Source organism: Prionailurus bengalensis, chromosome A2, assembly GCF_016509475.1.
Source record: "Prionailurus bengalensis isolate Pbe53 chromosome A2, Fcat_Pben_1.1_paternal_pri, whole genome shotgun sequence".
NCBI lineage: Eukaryota > Metazoa > Chordata > Mammalia > Carnivora > Felidae > Prionailurus > Prionailurus bengalensis.
This window is the reverse complement of record NC_057348.1, coordinates 4,198,431-4,216,869: the sequence shown is the minus strand read 5'-3', so window position 1 is coordinate 4,216,869 and position 18,439 is coordinate 4,198,431. Positions and strand designations below refer to the sequence as shown.

General features: G+C 52.8%; 1 protein-coding gene across 1 annotated transcript in view; it reads right to left on the bottom strand.

Annotated features, from left to right (window-relative positions):
- The window catches only part of CATSPERD (cation channel sperm associated auxiliary subunit delta), a 44,880-nt gene that overhangs the window by 6,677 nt on the left and 19,764 nt on the right, over window positions 1-18,439 (bottom strand). The window contains exons 9-19 of the mRNA XM_043586310.1: window positions 17,465-17,615; window positions 16,494-16,589; window positions 14,037-14,119; window positions 12,159-12,335; window positions 10,586-10,699; window positions 9,727-9,816; window positions 8,899-8,957; window positions 5,836-5,914; window positions 4,373-4,425; window positions 1,928-2,002; window positions 985-1,113 (exon numbers count right to left, since the gene is read on the bottom strand). Of these exons, the coding sequence (XP_043442245.1) occupies window positions 985-1,113; window positions 1,928-2,002; window positions 4,373-4,425; window positions 5,836-5,914; window positions 8,899-8,957; window positions 9,727-9,816; window positions 10,586-10,699; window positions 12,159-12,335; window positions 14,037-14,119; window positions 16,494-16,589; window positions 17,465-17,615 (1,106 nt within the window). The remainder of the gene's footprint in view (window positions 1-984; window positions 1,114-1,927; window positions 2,003-4,372; window positions 4,426-5,835; window positions 5,915-8,898; window positions 8,958-9,726; window positions 9,817-10,585; window positions 10,700-12,158; window positions 12,336-14,036; window positions 14,120-16,493; window positions 16,590-17,464; window positions 17,616-18,439) is intronic.

The following is an 18,439-nucleotide window of genomic DNA, read 5'->3' as shown; positions in this document are numbered from 1 at the left end:
TGTTCTAAATCATTATTTTTTGGCACACGTCCTGTGCTCTCCTGCCAGGCGGGAGCTTACACCCCTCCGCTGCCCGGACGCCTCCCTTGATCTTCACACCCCGTGTGGGTTTGCGTCCCCGCCGCGTGGCAGCTCTGAGTGTGGGGCTCGGCCGTCGGGCGGGGCCCGGTCCCGAGTGCGCGGCCCACAGCCTCTCCCGGGCGCGGGATCAAGGCCACGAACCCGCCTGTTTGCAGGTGTGAGTCGGTGCCTGCTGCCTTCAATCAACTACTCTTTAGTCAGATGGTCTGCAGGGCACTGAGCTGAGCCCCCGGCCTCCAAGTGCTTACTTAAATCGATTGGCATTCAGTGAAATGGAAAAGCTGCTTCCTCAGGCGCACTGGCCCCACGTACCCCCCCCCCCCCCCCCCCGGCTCATGAGTACCCACCAAAGTGTAGCCATCACGCAGGGTGGGGTGTGCAGGGGGTGGGGTGTGCAGGGGGCGTGATGGAGGAAGATGGCAGAATCCACAGAGGGGGCAAAATGAATGCTCGGACTCAACCATGTCCCCCAGAGCGCCCCCCACCCCCGGGGACTGTATTTGGAGGTGGGGCCTCTACACCGGGAATTAAGGTGGAACGAGGTCCTCAGGGAGGGCCCTGATCCCACAGGAAGGGGAGGAGACGCAGTGTCCCGCGCGGGAAGACGCAGAGAGAAGGTGGCCGGCTGTGAGCCAAGGAGGGAGCCTCCCCAGGAGGGGGACCCCCGCCCTGTCCACGCTCTGACCTTGGCCTTCTGGCCTCCGGAACCGTGAGAGAATCACTGTCTGCTGTTTGAGCCCCCAGTCGGCGGTAAATTTCGTTATAGCGGCGGGAGCTGAGAGATTGCAGGGAGGGGACAAAACAAGGGCGGGGGAAGGTGTGGAGAGAGGGGTGGGGAGGGCGGCGGTGAGAGGGGTGCGGAGGGGGGCGCGTTGTCTGAGGGCCCGGGCTGCGGGGTCTTACAGTTCCACCACCGGCCTCCAGGGGGTGTTGTAGTAGACGAGGCGGGGGCAGCCCAGCTTCTCGTACCGATAGTTCACCACCAGGTCCTCGCGGGACATCTGTCCCCGGAAGTTGGGGTCATACGCTTCCCTAGGCGGACACGGGGAGGGGGCAGTGGATGGCCCTGCGCCGCCAGCCTCCCCCATCAGACTGTGGGCGTGCCAGACCTGTGCAGTCGTGGGAACCGAGTCCTTAAAATAAATCTCCGTGCCTCTCCTATCTCTGGCCCTCTCTCTGTCTCTCCTCCTGTCTCCGTCTCTCTCTTAGGCTCTTTGTATCTCCGAGTGCGTCCCGTCACTTTTCTCTCTCCCTGGAGGTCCGTGTCACGCACCTGTCCGTGCCCCCCCCCCGCCCCAGGTCTGAGTGCAGGTTCACTGGCCGGGTTGGGCCTTGGCTGTGGGTGTGGACCGGAAGGTGACTGACTCCTGGCTTGTATCCGGGGGGCCGTGGTGTATAAAACACACGCGTGTCTTCATGCTGGGGGTCGGAGTTCTCTGTTCCTCGGGTTCCAAGAAGGGTCGAGTCCCACCCATCCCACCCCATGCCCGCTTGGTGGCCCTGGGGACCAGCTGCACTGCATAGAGGGTCACCCTGGCCCTCACCCCCTCCTGCCTTGGCGGACAGTGTTGGGCTGTCAGCTCAGAGGAACAGGTGCCCGGGCCCCATGAGCTGGTGGCAGGCTGGCAAGATGGCAGAAAGGTGGCCTGGTAGGTGGGCAGACCTGAGCCACATCACAGTGGCCCTCCCACAGGCCCGGCACCTCCCCTACCTGTCCTCTCCCCGCCCCGGATTCCCTTCTGTTGGGAAATCAGTTTAAAAACGATTTCTGAGTTGTCTTTGGGGCTGGGGGACAGTCAAAGGGAGGGACGATCAAAGGTTTCACCAACGGAAACCTTAGGCTCACTTCTCGATGATGTAGCTGTAGTTGTCCTGAAGGCCCACTGGGTCCAGGATGCCGTTGGAACAGGCTGAGATTTTGCTGCAAGCGAGAAAAAGCGGTGAGAAGCTTCCAGAACCCACAGAGCACCAAAGGACTGTGAATTCTTCCCTTGGACGCGTATACCCCCGCTGGTTTGATTTTGGAGAACTTTCTTACTTCCATCCTCCCTACCAGGCCCAGAATCTCTCCAAGGAGCCAGAACTCGTGTGGGGAGACCGACATCAGAGGCCAGGACCTACGCGCTGGGTGTCCTGGCTCTTGAGACCATCATTTCCTGGGTTTTCTTTGTAGTGTTACATCTGTGCCTGCCTCTTTATGCAATATGGTTTATTTTGGGCCGGTTTCAGATTTTAAGGACTAGAATCATGCTGTGTGTGTCGTTTCGAATCTTCTGTTCCACATCCCTGGCACACGGCTATGATAGTCCATTGCATCGAGCCACTGCACCTGTTTATTTCCTGTCAATGGGATTCGAGCTGGCCTGCTTCCATCTTGGAGCTATTAGGAATAATGCCGCTGAGAACATTCTGGAACCCTTGCCAATGTAAACGTGCCAGATTGGAATTGCTGGGTCAACAGATGTGTTTTCTAAAGCAGCTGAAAAACGTACATACCCGCGGCACAGTCTGTGCATTCCAGAGGCTGCCAGGGGCTCCCGGTCCTTACCAGTACTTGCTCCTGGCCGGGCTTTGTAAATTTCACCACGCTGGTGGATGAGAGTGGTGGTCTCTAATAAAAGTTTTCATTTTTTTTCCCTATGAAGTGAGGCTGACCGCATTTTCAGCACCTTTTCCTATGCTTACCAGCCGTTTGGATTCCTTTCTTGTTTCTTTCTTGGAAGTGCCTGTTCAAGACTTTTGCCCATTTTTTAAAAATTAGTTGTTTTTTTTTTAATTATTAATTGGTAGGAATTCTTCATAAAGTCTCAGTAGCATGTGTGACGCTTGATCTTGGGGTGATGAGTTTGAGCCCCACAGTGGACGTAGAGATCACTTAAAAAATAAAATCTATTTTTTTAGTTTTTTATTTTATGAGATATTTTTAAAGGTTTATTTCCTTAGAGAGAGAGTGCGAGTGGGAGACGGGCAGAGAGGGAGAGGAGAGAGAGAATCTCAAGCAGGCTCTGCACGGTCAGTGCACGGCCTAACGTGGGGCTCAAACTCACCAACCGTGAGATCGTGACTTGACCCAAAATCAAGAGTCAGATGCTTAACCGACTGAGCCACCTAGGCACCCCCACCCAAATAAAGTCCGTTTACAAGTCCATTGCTGGTTATGCATGTGCAAATATCTTCCCCACGCTCTTTATGGCAAAAGCTATTTGTATATTGTTTAAAAAATGTTCCCTGCACATTATGTCCTTGTGTATAAATATATCATTTGTTGATTCAACAAAATGTTTCCATTTGGGGGAAATGTGGTAAAATCATCACCTGTGTTTATTAGTGCCCTTGAGCAGGGGACATTGAAGCTGGCCCCGACTAGCTCCTGAGAGCCAAGCATTAAATCTGCTGGAATTTTGTGAGCCGGTGGATCATTCACGATGGTACTTGAAATCCACATGGGAGTATTCACACCACAGGAATTGGCAAGGGCTGCAATTCGGGGCCTCCCCCTCCACCCAGAACTGGTTGTCACCCATTTACCAGCACGCCACTGCCTGCAGGGGAAGAGTATGACAATTTGGCTGATCTTCTGGTTTCTTCCTTTTTTTGTGCCTTGGATTCTCGGGGCTGCATTCCCTGGAGCAAAGTTCCCCCAAAATATCAGCAACCAATTAAAACCAAAAACTGTAAACAATTTTAATCAAAATGAGGAATTCAGGGACTCGTAAAAGACAAGAAAGAAAGAAGGAAAGAAAGAAAGAAAGAAGGAAGGAAGGAAGGAAGGAAGGAAAGAAAGAAAGAAAGAAAGAAAGAAAAAGAAAAGAAAGCGAACAAACACATGATTAGGAAAGAGAGCAAAGTGTAAATATCACCAAGCTGGTAAAGGAGGGGAGAACACTGTGCCAGAAACCAAACTCAGCCTATCAGTATTCATTATTTAACTATTTCTTTTTTTCCCCTAACATTTATTCATTTTTGAGAGATAGAGACAGAGCGTGAGCAGGGGAGGGGCAGAGAGAGAGGGAGACACAGAATCCAGGCTCCAGGCCCCAGGCTCTGAGCTGTCAGCACAGGGCCTGACGCAGGGCTCGAACCCAAGAACCGCGAGATCATGACCTGAGCTGAAGTCAGACGCTTAGCCGTCTGAGCCACCCAGGTGCCCCATTATTTAACTATTTCTTATGAGAATGTTAAATATACATAAAAACGCACAGGAAAATGTCACCCGATTTCAACAGTTGTGAAACTACTGTGACCAAGCTTGTCACGTCCCAGTCCCCCCCCCCCATATCAACACACTTACTTCTGAATGACGATCTTTTTCTCCTGGTCACAACCCACTGAAATGAGTGCCGTCTGCGGAGGAGAGAGGCAGCGATGCTGACCGGGGTCCGTGAGGGCCGCTGACGGCCCGGCTGTGGTTAGAACCCACGTGGGGACACTCACACCCAGGAGAGACAGGAAACGGTGTGCCCAGATCCTGACACGGTGACCCAGTCTCCCGGGACTCACTGTAACTGGGCCTGGCCCCGCGGAGCTCAAGCCCTAAGGGCTTGCCAGAGCTATGGGGGTGGCAGTTAAGTCCCCTGTCACTAACTTATATCTTAGTTCCAACCAGAGACCAGTGTATAAGTGTGGGACAATACTTGGCATACAGAAGACAAACATGGATTTACCACGGGACAGAATGCAATATTCCTATCAATTTTACAAAAATCGTGGTAAAGGGGCGCCTGGGTGGCTCAGCTGGTTAAGCGTCTAACTCCTTTCCGGTTCACGTCATAATCTCATGGTTCGTGAGATCCAGCCCCACATCTGTGCTGACAGCACAGAGCCTTGCTGTCTTGGGATTCTCTCTCTCCCTCTCTCTCTCTCTCTCTCTGCCCCTCCCCTGCTCTCTCTCTCTCTCTCTTTCTCTCCAAATAAATAAATAAACTTTAAATAAATAAATAAGTAAATCAATAAATAAATAAACTTAAAAAATGTGGTAAAATACACATAACATGAAATGTACCATCTTTAACCATTTTAAGCGCAAAGCTCAAGGCCATCAGGCACACTCACACGGCTGTACACCCACCCCCACCAACTGTTTCCAGAACCTTCTCATCTCCCCAAACTGAGACTGTCCCCATGAGTCCTGACACCCCACCCCCTGCCCCACCCCTGGTGCCCACCATCTGTCTCTGTGGACAGGACTGCTCTGGGGACCTCAGAGAAGAGGAATCAGACAGTATTTGGACTTCTGGGATTGACTTCTTTCACTGAGCGTAACGTCTTCAAGATCCATCCATGTTGTGGTGGGTGTCAGCACGGACCACCCTGTGTTTATTGGTTCACCCGTCAGTGGACATTAGGGTAGCTAACACCTTTTGACTATTACAAATAAGGCCACTGTGAATATATGTGTACAGGTTTCCGTGTGGATGTGTGCAGTTTTCCGTTCTCTTGGGAGCACCAAGGAGTGCTGTCACCAGAGTTGGCCAGAGGTGTTCTGGGGATGATCAAGGAACGAGACGAGACACCTGCTCCTAGGATGGTGAGTCTTGAGGGGCAGACCTGGGGGGTGCTGTTGCGGGGCGGCGGGGGGTGGGGAATGGCGGGGGGGAAGGGAGTGACCCTGGAAACTGGGACCAGATCACCTCCATTTTCAAATCCTGAACATAGGCTTGGCCAGCCCCTCAGGGAAAATCCAGGGGAGACCCACCACCATTATTCTTAACGCTAACAACAAAGAATATGGGACAGTGAAAATTTGGGACATACCAGTGGCTTCAGGTCCACACATGAAATTTCCTTGTTGGCTACGTCCAGAGTGATGGTAGATACTGTGGGTTTCTTTATGCTGCGAAGCAATGGGAGTGTGTATTATCGCACATCAGTGTCACAAATAGTATCAGGGTTAAAAACAATCACCAACCCACCGATTTACTTACCCATCCATCCATCCATCATCCATCCATTCATGATCCATTGAGGCCTCCGCTTGTCCATCCATTCATCCATTTGTTCCAGAATACTGACTGAGAGAACCTCTGCTCACACGTGGTGGCCCCACCCTCCCTTGAGTTTCTACTTCTTCTTGAGTCAGTTTTATTCATTTACGTATAATAACTTCTTGAAAACCACATCTGACATCCATTATTATCACCTAGCTACGTATAATGTTTTCTTGTTCTGTTTTTCATTGAAGTATAATTGCAATACAATATCATATTGGGGCTCCTGGATGGCTCAGGTGGTTGCACGTCCGACTTCGGCTCAGGTCGTGATCTCGTGGTTCACGAGTTCAAGCCCCGCGTCCAGCTCCATGCTGACAGGTCAGAGCCCGGAGCCTGCTTCGGATTCTGTGTCTCCCTCTCCTCTCTCTGCCCCTCCCCCACTCATCTCTCTCTCTCTCTCTCTCTCTCTCTCTCTCTCTTTCAAAAAATAAAAGCATTAAAAAAAATTTTCTTTAAAGAAATGCAATATCATCTTAGTTCCAGGCATACAACATAGTTATTTAATGTCTGCATACATTGCAAAAGGATCGCCATTAATAGGCTAGTTACCGTCTGTCACCATACAAAGTTAATACAACATTACTGACCGTGTTACCCAGGCAGTTCAATACATCCCCATGACTTCTTTATTCTATAACTGGGGGTGTATTTCATTGTATACATACACCACGTCTTCTTTATCCATTCACCTCTAGATGGATTGCTTAGATTAGATGGCTTCCATAATTTGGCTTTTGTAAATGATGCTGCAACAAACAAAGGGGCACGTGTATTGTTTCAAATTAGCGTTTCGGTCTTCTTCAAATAGTCAGACCTGGAATTGGGTTGTGTGGTGGGTCTCCGTTTCATTTTCTGAAGAGCCTCCGTCCTGTTCTCCAGAGCGGCTGCACCAGTTTGCATTCCCACCAACAGTACAGGGCGCCCCTTTCTCCGCATCCTTGCCAACCCTTGTTTCTTGTGTTGTTGATTGTAGCCATCGTGACGGGTGTGAGGTGGTATCTCGGTGTGCTTTTGATCAGCGTTTCCCTGATGCTGAATGACGTGGGGCATCTTTTCACGTGTCTGTTGGCCATCTGGATGTCTTCTCTGGAAAAGCGTCTCTTCAGATCTTCTGCCCATTTTTTCATCGCGTTGTCGTTGTTGTTCTTGAGTTGCGCGTGTTCCTTACGTGTTTTGGACATCGGCGTCTTCTCCCAGTCAGTGGGCCGCCTTTTCATTTTGTGGGTGGCTTCCTTCACTGTGTGGGAGCTTTTGAGTTGGGTGAAGCCCCTCCCCTTATTCTTTGATAAGTCTCCACACTTGTCATTTTCTGTTCTACTGTTTGTTTCAATTCTCTCCTCCTTCGTCAGGATTGCGGGGTCGCCTTGTGTACTGGGCTTCTGAAGAACCAGCTTTATGTGTCACTTTGAGTTTATCCTGTCTTTTTGCCCTCTGTTTAATGCATTTCAGATTGTATCATCATTAACTCCCTTCTTTTTGTGGTTCCCCTGGTTCTTTAAGTTCAATGTTTACTTCATGCGTCTTCAGTCCGTTCTTCCCCCTCATAATAAAAGTGCTCAGGGTACAGATTTTCCTTTGAGTATGTTTCAGCCGTGTTGCACGGATTCTAGGATTCAAGGGTTATTTATAAAAGCATCTCTTACTTTCCAAGAAAGGGGGCTTTTTGTCATTGGTTTTGTTTTTCTGGCCATTCAGTTCTTGTTTTGTTGGATTATGGTCTGAGCATGTGGTCTGAAAATCTCTACTGGGAGATCTGGTTGATTTTTTTAATTGCCAAGTACATAAAAAATTGAGTTAAATATTTTTTTTAAATGTTTATTTATTTTTGAGACAGAGAGAGACAGAGCATGAACGGGGGAGGGGCAGACAGAGAGGGAGACACAGAATCGGAAACAGGCTCCAGGCTCTGAGCCGTCAGCCCAGAGCCTGACGCGGGGCTCGAACTCACGGACCGTGAGATCGTGACCTGAGCTGAAGTCGGACGCTTAACCGACTGAGCCACCCAGGCACCCCGAGTTAAATATTTTTTTAATGTTTATTTGTTTTTGACAGAGAGAGAGACAGAGTGTGAACAGGGGAGGGGCAAAGAGAGAGAGGGAGACACAGAATCCAAAGCAGGCTCCAGGCTCTGAGCTGTCAGCACAGAGCCCGACATGGGGCTTGAACTCACGAACCGCGAGATCGTGACCGGAGCCGAAGTGGGACGCTCAACCGACTGAGCCCCCCCAGGCGCCCCTAGAATACTTTAGTTCCGATGTCTTAGCAAATTCCAATTATATGTGATACAGTGATACAAAATTCCACACGTAGAATGAAGACTTGTTGAAATACATATTCTAGGGACCCCCTGTGCGTGGGGTCACGCAGGACATGTCCTTCTGTGTCTGGCTTCTGTCACCACACACAGTGTCGTCAGGGTCCATCCACGTGGTGGCAGGCGGCAGGACCTCCCTCCTTCCTGAGGCTGGGTGATATCCCAGCGTGTGGATGGGCCACACTGTGTCCACCCACTGGGCCGTCTGCGGATACGGGGCTGTTTCCACGTTTTGGTGACTGTGAATCAGGCTGCTGTAAACACGGTGTGCACATATCTATTCCAGTCCTGCTTCCCATTCTTCCGGGTGTAGACCCAGAAGCAGGATTGCCAGGTCATATGGTAATTCTATGTTCAATGTTTTGAGGAACCACCATTTAGAAAGTGTTGCCGACTATTCTGGCCTTACTGTCCTTGGAGGGAGGGAGTCTGGATCTCGGCCCCGTGTTCCCAGATCTGTCAAGGGAACCCCATACACGGGGGCCGCCCACTCCCATCTAGGCGACCGCGTACCTGGAGGTGAAGTTGGGGTTGGCCCTGCCCCAGTGGTGCTGCTGCCTCAGGGAGATGTTCTGTGGAACCGAGAACAAACACAACGGTGGGGCAGCCCGGGGTGGCTGAGGATCGGGGCTCGGGGGGGACACTGAGGTAGGACGGGGCTTTGGGAGGAGGAGCCTGGAAAGCATCCAGCTGCCTCTTGATTCTAATTGTACCACCGGTGAGAGGCTTCTAGAAGTTCATAGAAATGACCAACCCCAAGCCTCTTCGTTTCCTGGCTGCCTTTGTCTGAGGGACCCGGAGTGAGGGGTGACTTTGTTTCCCCTCTTCTTTAGGAGGTGACGGGGACCGGTCCAAAAATCCCCCTGTGGCTGACTGATGCCTTGTCAGGCTCCCATTTTGTGGAAACCGCCCAACCCTACCCTAGGCTTCCGGGGTCAAGTGCAAACTCCACGGTGTGACCGTGAGGCCTGGCTCGGCCCTGTGGAGCACCCTGGCCTCCTGTTTGGCCAGGACCCTCCTGCCCTCCCGCCCCCCCCCCGTTTCACCTCCATCCTCGTGCCTCAGTTTACCCAGCTACCCAGATTTCCCTGGGGCTATGTTAGGCTCTCTGTCACGCCCTCCTGATTGTCCCCTGTGCTTCCTGCCTGCAGGGAGCAGGGGAGGGGCGGGGAGCAGCAGGGCCGTATCCTCTCCAGATGCTTTAGCGCCTTATCCAGCCGTGGGGGGCGAGGAAGGAAGTTCAGGCCGAGGAAGCCTTCAGGAGGCCGGACCTGGCTGGGCCCAGTCAAGGCTGTGCCCTTCCCTGCACTGACCTGGGCCTGGGGCGGGGGCGCCGCTCACCAGTCTGTGCTTGGTGTTTCCGTCATAGGTGTAGCCATCCTCGTAGATGGCCACCTGCAGCCCCAGGGAGTGGGGGTTGCTCACCATTGCCTGGTGGGGGGTGGGGAAGGAGACGCACACCATTTATTGGGGCCGGGGGACACAAGAGGGCGCCACTGGGATCTCACCACAGGGGACCCCTGTGCCCCTTCACACTAAAAACCGAGCTTGCTCTGCAAAGGCAGCCGCCCCTCCGATCCCCATGCCCCCACCCCACCTCGTCTACCCCCCAGTGTGGCCTCTGAGCCCCCGCACTGCAGACAGCTTGGAGCTGTGGGACCCAGACCCGTCCCTGCTGGTGGGTCTGCACCGCCCCCCCCCCCCCCCCCCCGCCCGGAGGATCCCCAAGGAGGCCCATCCTGAGCAGGAGGCCGAGGGGAGAGCCCGAGATAAGAGCCGGAGCCAGCCTGGCCTCCCCTGGCTGGACTTCACCCCATGGCCTTACATTAATCCGCACCCTCCCCCCGAGAGTCTGGGCTTGGCCACTTGGGTTTCAGGTCTGGAGACCCCCACTGTCTCTTGAGCACCTCCCGCCCTGTGAGGGGAGGTGGGAGTCGGGGCTGCTGGCCGGAAGCACAGAAGCGGGGTCCGGCTGGGCTAAGAGGAAGAGGAGTGGGAAGCATAGAACAGCCCAGAAGCAGGATGGAGAAGGAGGCACGGAGGCCCCCGGGAAGGAGGCCAGCCGGGCGGAGGCCGTTTCTCCACAGCGTCACGGGTGAGGGCTCTCCCCGGCGGTGCCAGGGGACTCGCAGGGCCTGCGACGCTGGGGGGACCCCAAGTACCAGAAGCACCGGGTGGCGTCAGGAGGAGGTGGCCTTACCAGTGGGACCGGTGACCTGCCTGGCCGCGGAATCATGAGCGCTGTGAGCTGCAGTTTGCTGTTCATGTCGATGCTGTACATCCTGTTGTCAAATTCTCCTTGCAGAAGCTCTACCTGGGCAGAAACGCTGCCAAATCAATCCGTCGCATCAGATGCGCGGGGGCGGGCAGGCAGCAGTCTCCCCTGGGGATGGAACCTCCTAGTCTTTCATGCACGCCACTGTCTTCCCTGCCGGATCCTGCAGCTGCCCCCCCCCCCCTTCGTAGAGCCTCGCGGCCCACCCCATTGCAGACAAGCCTCCTCTTTCTAGAAGTCTCCCCACCCCCCCTGGCACACCTGATTTTTGCCATAGTTGCTTCTTTGCCAAGTGCGCATCCCTAGGTGGTGTAACTTGGTCCGGCCCGTTTTCAAACATTGTTCTAAGCCCCTTGCAATCCACAGGCTCTCCCTTCACCCCGCCCTCTTCGTGTCTCTTCATCTCTGAAGCCCCCCGGCTGCTGGACCCGTAGATTCTCACAGTCTGGATTTTCCTGGTGCAGGTGGGCGTTGGAGGATGGGTCTGTCGGGTTTGGGTTATTACACTTTGGCTTATTATCTAATACTGTGTGATTTGTCTTTGCTGCCCAGCTTTCATCCGGGGGATTTTTGCGTTTTGCTTTTTTTTTTTTTTTTTAATATTTATTTATTTTTGGGAGACAGAGAGAGACAAAGCGTGAGCAGGGGAAGGGCAGAGAGAGGGGGAGGCACAGAATTGGAAGCAGGCTCCAGGCTCCGAGATGTCGGCACAGAGCCTGACGCGGGGCTCAAACCCACGGACTGTGAGATCGTGACCTGAGCCGAAGTCAGACGCTTAACCGACTGAGCCCCCCAGGCGCCCTTGCGTTTTTGTTTTTCTTTTTAAAGTAGGCTGTAGCCCAACGTGGGGCTCAAACTCACGACCTGGAGAACAAAAATCACCATGCTTTTCCGACTGAGCCAGCCAGGCGCCCCGTCACTCGTGGGTTTTTGTTACACTGTGTAGTTGCTGGTTTGGGTGGGGCTTTTGGTGGGGGTGGGATTTGGGAAAACTACTTGCTAATGGCACAGCCTTTTTCCCCAGAAGAGTTCAAGGGCCCACAAGAAAATCCCCATGGTTGGGGACTGATAGTTTATTGTGGCAAGTAGAGGAAAGAAGAAAAAAATCACTCCGGTCTCCTAGCACCATCATTTCATAAGAGGATATTTTCATAGATCGATACACTCAGTAGTTGCTTCCCATATCGCTAAATGCCGTGGATCCAAAGGCCATTTGGAAATGGACACCCTAGGGGCGCCTGGGTGGCTCGGTCAGTTAAGTGGCCGACTTTGGCTCCGGTCACGATCTCACAGTTCATGGGTTCAAGTCCTGCATCGGGCTCTCTGCTCTCAGCACGGAGCCTGCTTCAGATTCTGTGTCTCCCTCTCTCTCTGACCCTGCCCCATGTTCTCTCTCTCTGTCTCTGTCTCTCTTTCTCTCTCAAAAATAAGTGTTAAAAAAAAAAAAAAAAAAGAAAGGGTGCCTGGAACATTGATCTAAACAGTTACGATCACATACTTTGCAAACGTCAACTTGGAGTTGGGGATCCATGAGAATCTCCTGAATGTTCATAGGGCACCTCTGGAAATCAAAAGCTGGAAACATCGGATCGGGGAGCGGGGTCAGTATTTCCACTTGCCCCACATCAGTGAACATCACGGCTGCCTCTTGGGACCAGATGTTTTGGCCTGAAAACTAAGAGAAAAGCAACTTGGGAGATCGGATCGTTCTAGGTGTTTTTTGAGGATGTAAATTTTATCTCACGATTCAGGTTTAAATTTAGAAGGAAGACCAGATAAAGTCATCAGTACGCTTCATTCATTCCTTGGTGATTAATGATGGAAGCTCCGTATTTCCTCAGCAGAGAGGATACACAGGAAATAATTCTAGACTTATCCACAGGTCCCGCGGACCGCTCTGGAAAGTCGGACGAAAGCTAATGACCCTCCCCCAGAAAATGCCGTGGTTGTCAAGAATGTGTCAGTGTGACGGGGTCCTGGGTGGCTCAGTCGGTTAAGTGTCCGACTCTTGGTTTTGACTCAGGTCATAATCTCACAGTTTGTGAGTTCGAGCCCCATATCAGGCTCTGTGCTGACAGCATGTAGCCTGCTTGGGATTCTCTCTCTCTCTCTCTCTCTCTCTCCCTCCCTCCCTCCCTCCCCTCTTCTCCCTCTCTTTCCCTCTCTGTCTGCTCCTCCTACGTTCACTTTCTCTCTCAAAAATAAATTAACTTTAAATTTTTTTTTTTTTTTTTACGTTTATTTATTTTTGGGACAGAGAGAGACAGAGCATGAACGGGGGAGGGGCAGAGAGAGAGGGAGACACAGAATCGGAAACAGGCTCCAGGCTCTGAGCCATCAGCCCAGAGCCCGACGCGGGGCTCGAACTCACGGACCACGAGACCGCGACCTGGCTGAAGTCGGACGCCCAACCGACTGCGCCACCCAGGCGCCCCAAAAATAAATTAACTTTAACAGTCCTCACGTTTCTTTTCTGGCTTAGCTGCTGATGAGTTACGGGGCCTTAGGAAAGAGAGAAATCTGAACTTCAGTTTTCCTCTCTTGTAAAAGTTGGACGATATTATCTCCTTCCTGGGGTTTTGTGAGAGTGAAATAAAATTAGACAGGCATGACGTAAAAGGGGATGTGAAATAACTCTGGCATCACCGCTTCCGGTCTCTCTGTGACTCAGTTTTTCTGTCTGTCCAATGGGGACAATACAAGGTTCTTCGACTTCTTCTTCTTTTTTTTTTTTTTTGCGATTATTTGTTTATTTCTTTTTTAGTTATCTCTACCCTCAACGTGGGGCTCGAACTCACAGCCCAAGATCAAGAGTCACATGGTCCGCCAACCAAGCCCCCCAGGTGCCCCCGAGGTTGTACTTCTAAAACAATGGTCGGGATTAAATGGGGTTAACAGGGGCACCAGGGTGGCGCAGGCGGTTAAGCGTCCGACTTCAGCCAGGTCACGATCTCGTGGTCCGTGAGTTCGAGCCCCGCGTCGGGCTCTGGGCTGATGGCTCAGAGCCTGGAGCCTGTTTCCGATTCTGTGTCTCCCTCTCTCTCTGCCCCTCCCCCGTTCATGCTCTGTCTCTCTCTGTCCCGAAAATAAATAAACGTTGAAAAAAAAAATTAAAAAAAAAATAAATGGGGTTAACAGAGGGAAACCGCTCAGACCAGCACCTACTATATCCTGAACGCCCAGTAAGTTTTAGCTGCTGTGGCCGCAAATCCCATATTAATTAAAATCATTAAAAGATTGCCGTTGTTATTAAAATACCAGTATTATTCTCATAACTAGAGTGATTTCCCGCCTTCAGGAAAAGGATCAGCGGCTTGAGAGAGAGACCGTAATTCCTAACCGACACGGCGATAAACAGCACTTTGATTGTACCTACTTTGATTAGAGAACTTGGCAGGATTCCGAGGCTGCCATAATACAAACTGTTCTCCCGAGTTAAGACTGCCAGTTCATTCTGATCTAGGAGAAAAGAAACAAGACAGAACAAAATGGAAATGAGGGCTGTTTCCGTGGACAAAACTGTAACAAATCTAACAAGTTGTGAAAAAACAATTACCCCCGATTCCATCATATAGACCAGGGGTCAGCAAACTTCTTTTGTAAAAGGCCAGATGGCAGGGGTGCCTGGGTGGCTTGGTTGGTTAAGCATCTGACTTCAGATCAGGTCACGATCTCATGGTCTGTGAGTTTGAGCCCCGTGTTGGGCTCTGGGCTGACGGCCCAGAGCCTGGATCCTGCTTCGGATTCTGTGTCTCGTCTCTCTCTGCCCCTCCCCCACTCATGCTCTGTCTCTCTCTGTCTCAAAAATAAATAAACGTTAAAAATTTTTTTTTTTTTTTTAAAAGGCCAGATGGCAATGTTTTCTGCTTTGCTGGTCAGGTGCTTTGTTATAAGTATTCAGCTCTGTGACAGCAGCTACAGACCAGTTGTAAATGACCGGACGTGATTGCATTCTAAGAAAACTGTTTTTGTTTTTTTTTTTTTGAAGTTTGTTGATCTTGAGAGAGAGAGAGAGAGAGAGAGAGAGAGAGAATGAGCAGGAGGGTAGGCGAGAGGGAGGGAGACAGAGAGTCCCAAGAAGGCTCTGAGCCATCAGCGCCAAGCCTGATGGGGGGCTCGAACTCACGAACCGTTGAGATCATGACCTGAGCAGAAACCCAGAGTCGGATGCTAAACAAAAATTGTTTTCTTCCGTGACTGAACTAACCGGTCCTCCACGGGTGGGCCTGGAGGTTGTTTCTGGTCTTTCGCAGACACAGAGTTCCAAGGAACACAGGAGAGCACTAAAAGGTTTTCTGAAAGGGTCAACATGACCGGATGTGTATTTTTATTCTTAAAAAAAGAAGACAAGGGAGCTTTCAGAAAAAGTGAGGCTTAAGCTGAACCTTGGGGAAAGCCTCTGATATAGAAAAGTGGAGGTGTGTTTGAGGAGCGGGGAGTGAATTAATGTACTGAGGGTTTCTCGACCTTGGCGCTAGTGAGGTTAGGGACCAGATCCTTCTTTGCGGTAGTTTGGGGGTGGGGGTGGGGTGCATCCTGGCACTATAGGATGTTAAGCAGCATCCCTGGCCTCTACCCAGTAGATACTAGGAGCACGCCCCCCGATGAGACAACCACGCATGTCCCCAGACACTGCCGAGTGTCCCCAGGTTGACAAAACGGGGACTTGGCTGTACAACAGGTAGAAGTTTTCAGGTATGCAGGAATTAATTGTATTTGTAATGTTAAGAAGAAAAATTCCTCTAAGGGACCATGCACCACTGGTTTAATTTTAAGGAAATGCTGTATCATGGATTTCTATAATTATGAGTTAATTTTAAATAGATATAGGGACATAGATAGTAGGATGTAATGCAACGATCAGCAAACAGAGGGAAATAGTGACTTAAAACTCAAGCGACGGCCCCCTTCGCCCGGTTTACTCCGCTATTTGCCTTTCCAACCCATGAACCATGTGAGGAGAATTACTCGGGCGAATGTCATCTTTTAAGACAGCACCAGGACAATGACTTGGTTGCAAAGAAATCCTGGGGATGCCAGCTGGTGGGGGTTGAAACGTGTCCCCTCCAAATAAGACAGATTGGGGTCCTAACCCCCTGGACCTCAGCAGGTGACTGTATTTGGAGATCAGGTCTTTCCAGACGTGATCAAGTCCCAGTGAGGTCATCAGGGTGGGTCCTAATCCAATATGACTGGCATCCTTATAAAAAGGGGAAACGTGGGCGCCTGGGAGGCTCAGTCCGTTGAGTGTCCAACTTTGGTTCAGGTCATGATCTCTCAGTTCGTGGGTTCGAGACCCGCGTTGGGCACTGTGCTGACAGCTCAGATTCTGTGTCTCTGCTTCTGATTCTGTGTCTCCCTCTTTCTCTGCCTTGCTCCACACCCCCCCTCAAAAAAAACATTATTTATTTTTTTTTAAAGGGGAACTATGGACATGGAGACATGCCCAGTAGGGGGCACAGTGTGCAGACATAGGGGACAAGGACCGTCTACAACCCAGAGAGACAGGCCTGGGGCACATCCTGTCCTAGAGCCTCTGCGGGGAGCACGGGCCAGCCCACATGTTGATGTCAGACTTCCGGCCTCTAGAACCCTCCCCCCACCCTTCTTCCCCGGTTTGTGGGCATTTGTGGTAGCGGCCTTAGGAAGCGAGCACCCGATGAATGGTCCATCGTGGTGAAAAGGCACAATAGTTTATGGCAGGAGATGCTCTCGAACGTGCGATGATCACACTGTGGTTTGGTTTGGGCCGGACTGGATCTAGCGGGGTCGGCGGCGAACAAGCCCAGTGTAGGGCACCTTCTAGAAAGCTACCCGTAGGCTGGCCACGCACTGGCAGCGATGTTGTGGATGGTGACGTTGGCTTCCGAAATGGAAGAATACGAGATGCGGGGTTCTTCGTCCATGGGGACAGGGTAAACGAGCTGACCTATGAGATGACAGGGCAGGATCATGAGGAAAGGGACCCCCGCCGCCCGCCCACCCCAGCCCTTGGTTAGCGACTCAAGGGGTAACCGAATGGAGGCAAACACGGCCCGGGGCCGCACCGCCGTGGAGCGTCGCACAGAATGCGCTTAGGTTTGAGCAAAGCAAGCCTGGGTGGGACAGGAACGCCGGGCGCCGGCTGCAGGGTTCCGGAGAACTGCTTTTCTCACTGCGGGAGGCGTGAATGCCCTGGAATGCCTTTTACTATATGGGTAACATGGAATCAGAGCTTTCTTTCTGGAATGAGCACCCCGAATGGACCAGTCAGCCCTGAGCCCTTTCCTTGCGTGGGGTGGGGCTGGGGCGGGGGTGGGGGGAGGACAACGGTGTTCAGGTGGCCTGACTGGTGCTGTGAAGCGGGCTGCGATTGTAGGTGCCCCTGCAGCCACATTGTGCCCAGGGGGCCCTGACAGTCCGCCTTCCCGGGGTGGGGCTGCCTTCTGCTCCCTGTCTCATGCTGGCTGGCAGGCTGGGACTCATGTAGCAGGCCAGCCGGAGGTGCGGTGACTTTTCCCGGCCAGGGGAAGCCCTGAGCCACGTCCCAGAGTCGTGAACCTGTGGTTCCTGGTTGGAAGACCAGGGTTGTCCTAGGTGACTGGGGTGAGGGGTGACTTTCAGAACCTGCCCGCGTGGCCCTAAAGACTAGAGGAGGCAGGAAATGGGGTGTGGTGGGGTGCTGGACACAGTGAGGGCTCACAGTGGGAATGGGTTGGTCCCAGTCTGCTCAAGCCAAGGGAGAGAAAAACCCGCTGTGCTTTCCCCACCCGAGGGGACACCGTGGGGACACCGAGGGCGGCCCCAAGCCTGGGCCTCGCTCACCTGCGTTTCCAGAAACCAACAGGCTCTTCTCAAACCAGAAGATCAGAATGCCTTTCTGGCCCGGGGTGATGAGGATGTCAAGGGTCCCGTTGTAGTCAAAGGGCAGCCCCAAACTGCGGTTCAGGGGGTGTTCTGAGTAGCTGAACATAGCCTGAGAGAAAGAGATCGCTGAATCCCGGGGGGTGACAGAAGGAGTCACTGGGTCGAGGGCGTCCGCAAGCTTGGTCACCGGGGCTTCCTTCAAGCCTTATTATCGGGGCCAGTGGTTCTCATTGGGGCGGCCCTGCCCCCAGGGGACACTGGGCGATGTCTGGGACGTGCGGGGCAGTTGGGACTGGGGGAGCTCCTGGCGTGGAGTGGACGAGGCGGGGGGTGCTGTTCCACACCCACAGCGCCTGGGATGGCCCCAAACAACTATTCCCGCCACAGGGCACATAGGGCCGAGGCGGAGGAGCCCTGCCCTCTCCCTCTGGGCTGCCAGAGACACAGCGCTCAGGGCAGGATGGATGGCACGCGGCCCCCAGTGCCCCCACCTTGAGGACACGGGGGCCGGGCCCGTCTGCATGACCCACTGGGCCTGTGAGCGCGCATCGGGCCCCACCCAGGCCCCCCGTGTAATACGCCGGCTGGCTCCGGTCCCCTGTCCCCGGGCTGGGCTGCCGGATGGCAGGGGAGCCAACTAAGACAACATGGCAGACACGAAGGAGGTCAGACTTGAATCGCTGACGGGAGGCCAGAGACCGCGCGGAGCTCCCGGCCACCCCTCCCCCATGTTGAGGGCCGTGGGGTCAGGCGAGGGGCTCCCCTCGCTGCAGAGGGAGCCCCAAACCAAAGGCTCCTAAAGTTTCAGGCACTCAGGGGCCGGGGGGAAGGGAAGCCGGGAGCGGAAAACCACTGAGCACTGAGTACTGAGTACTGAGTACCAAGCAGAGAGATGTGCCCTGCTGGTTTCTTCCTTCTCCTGAAGGAGGCTGT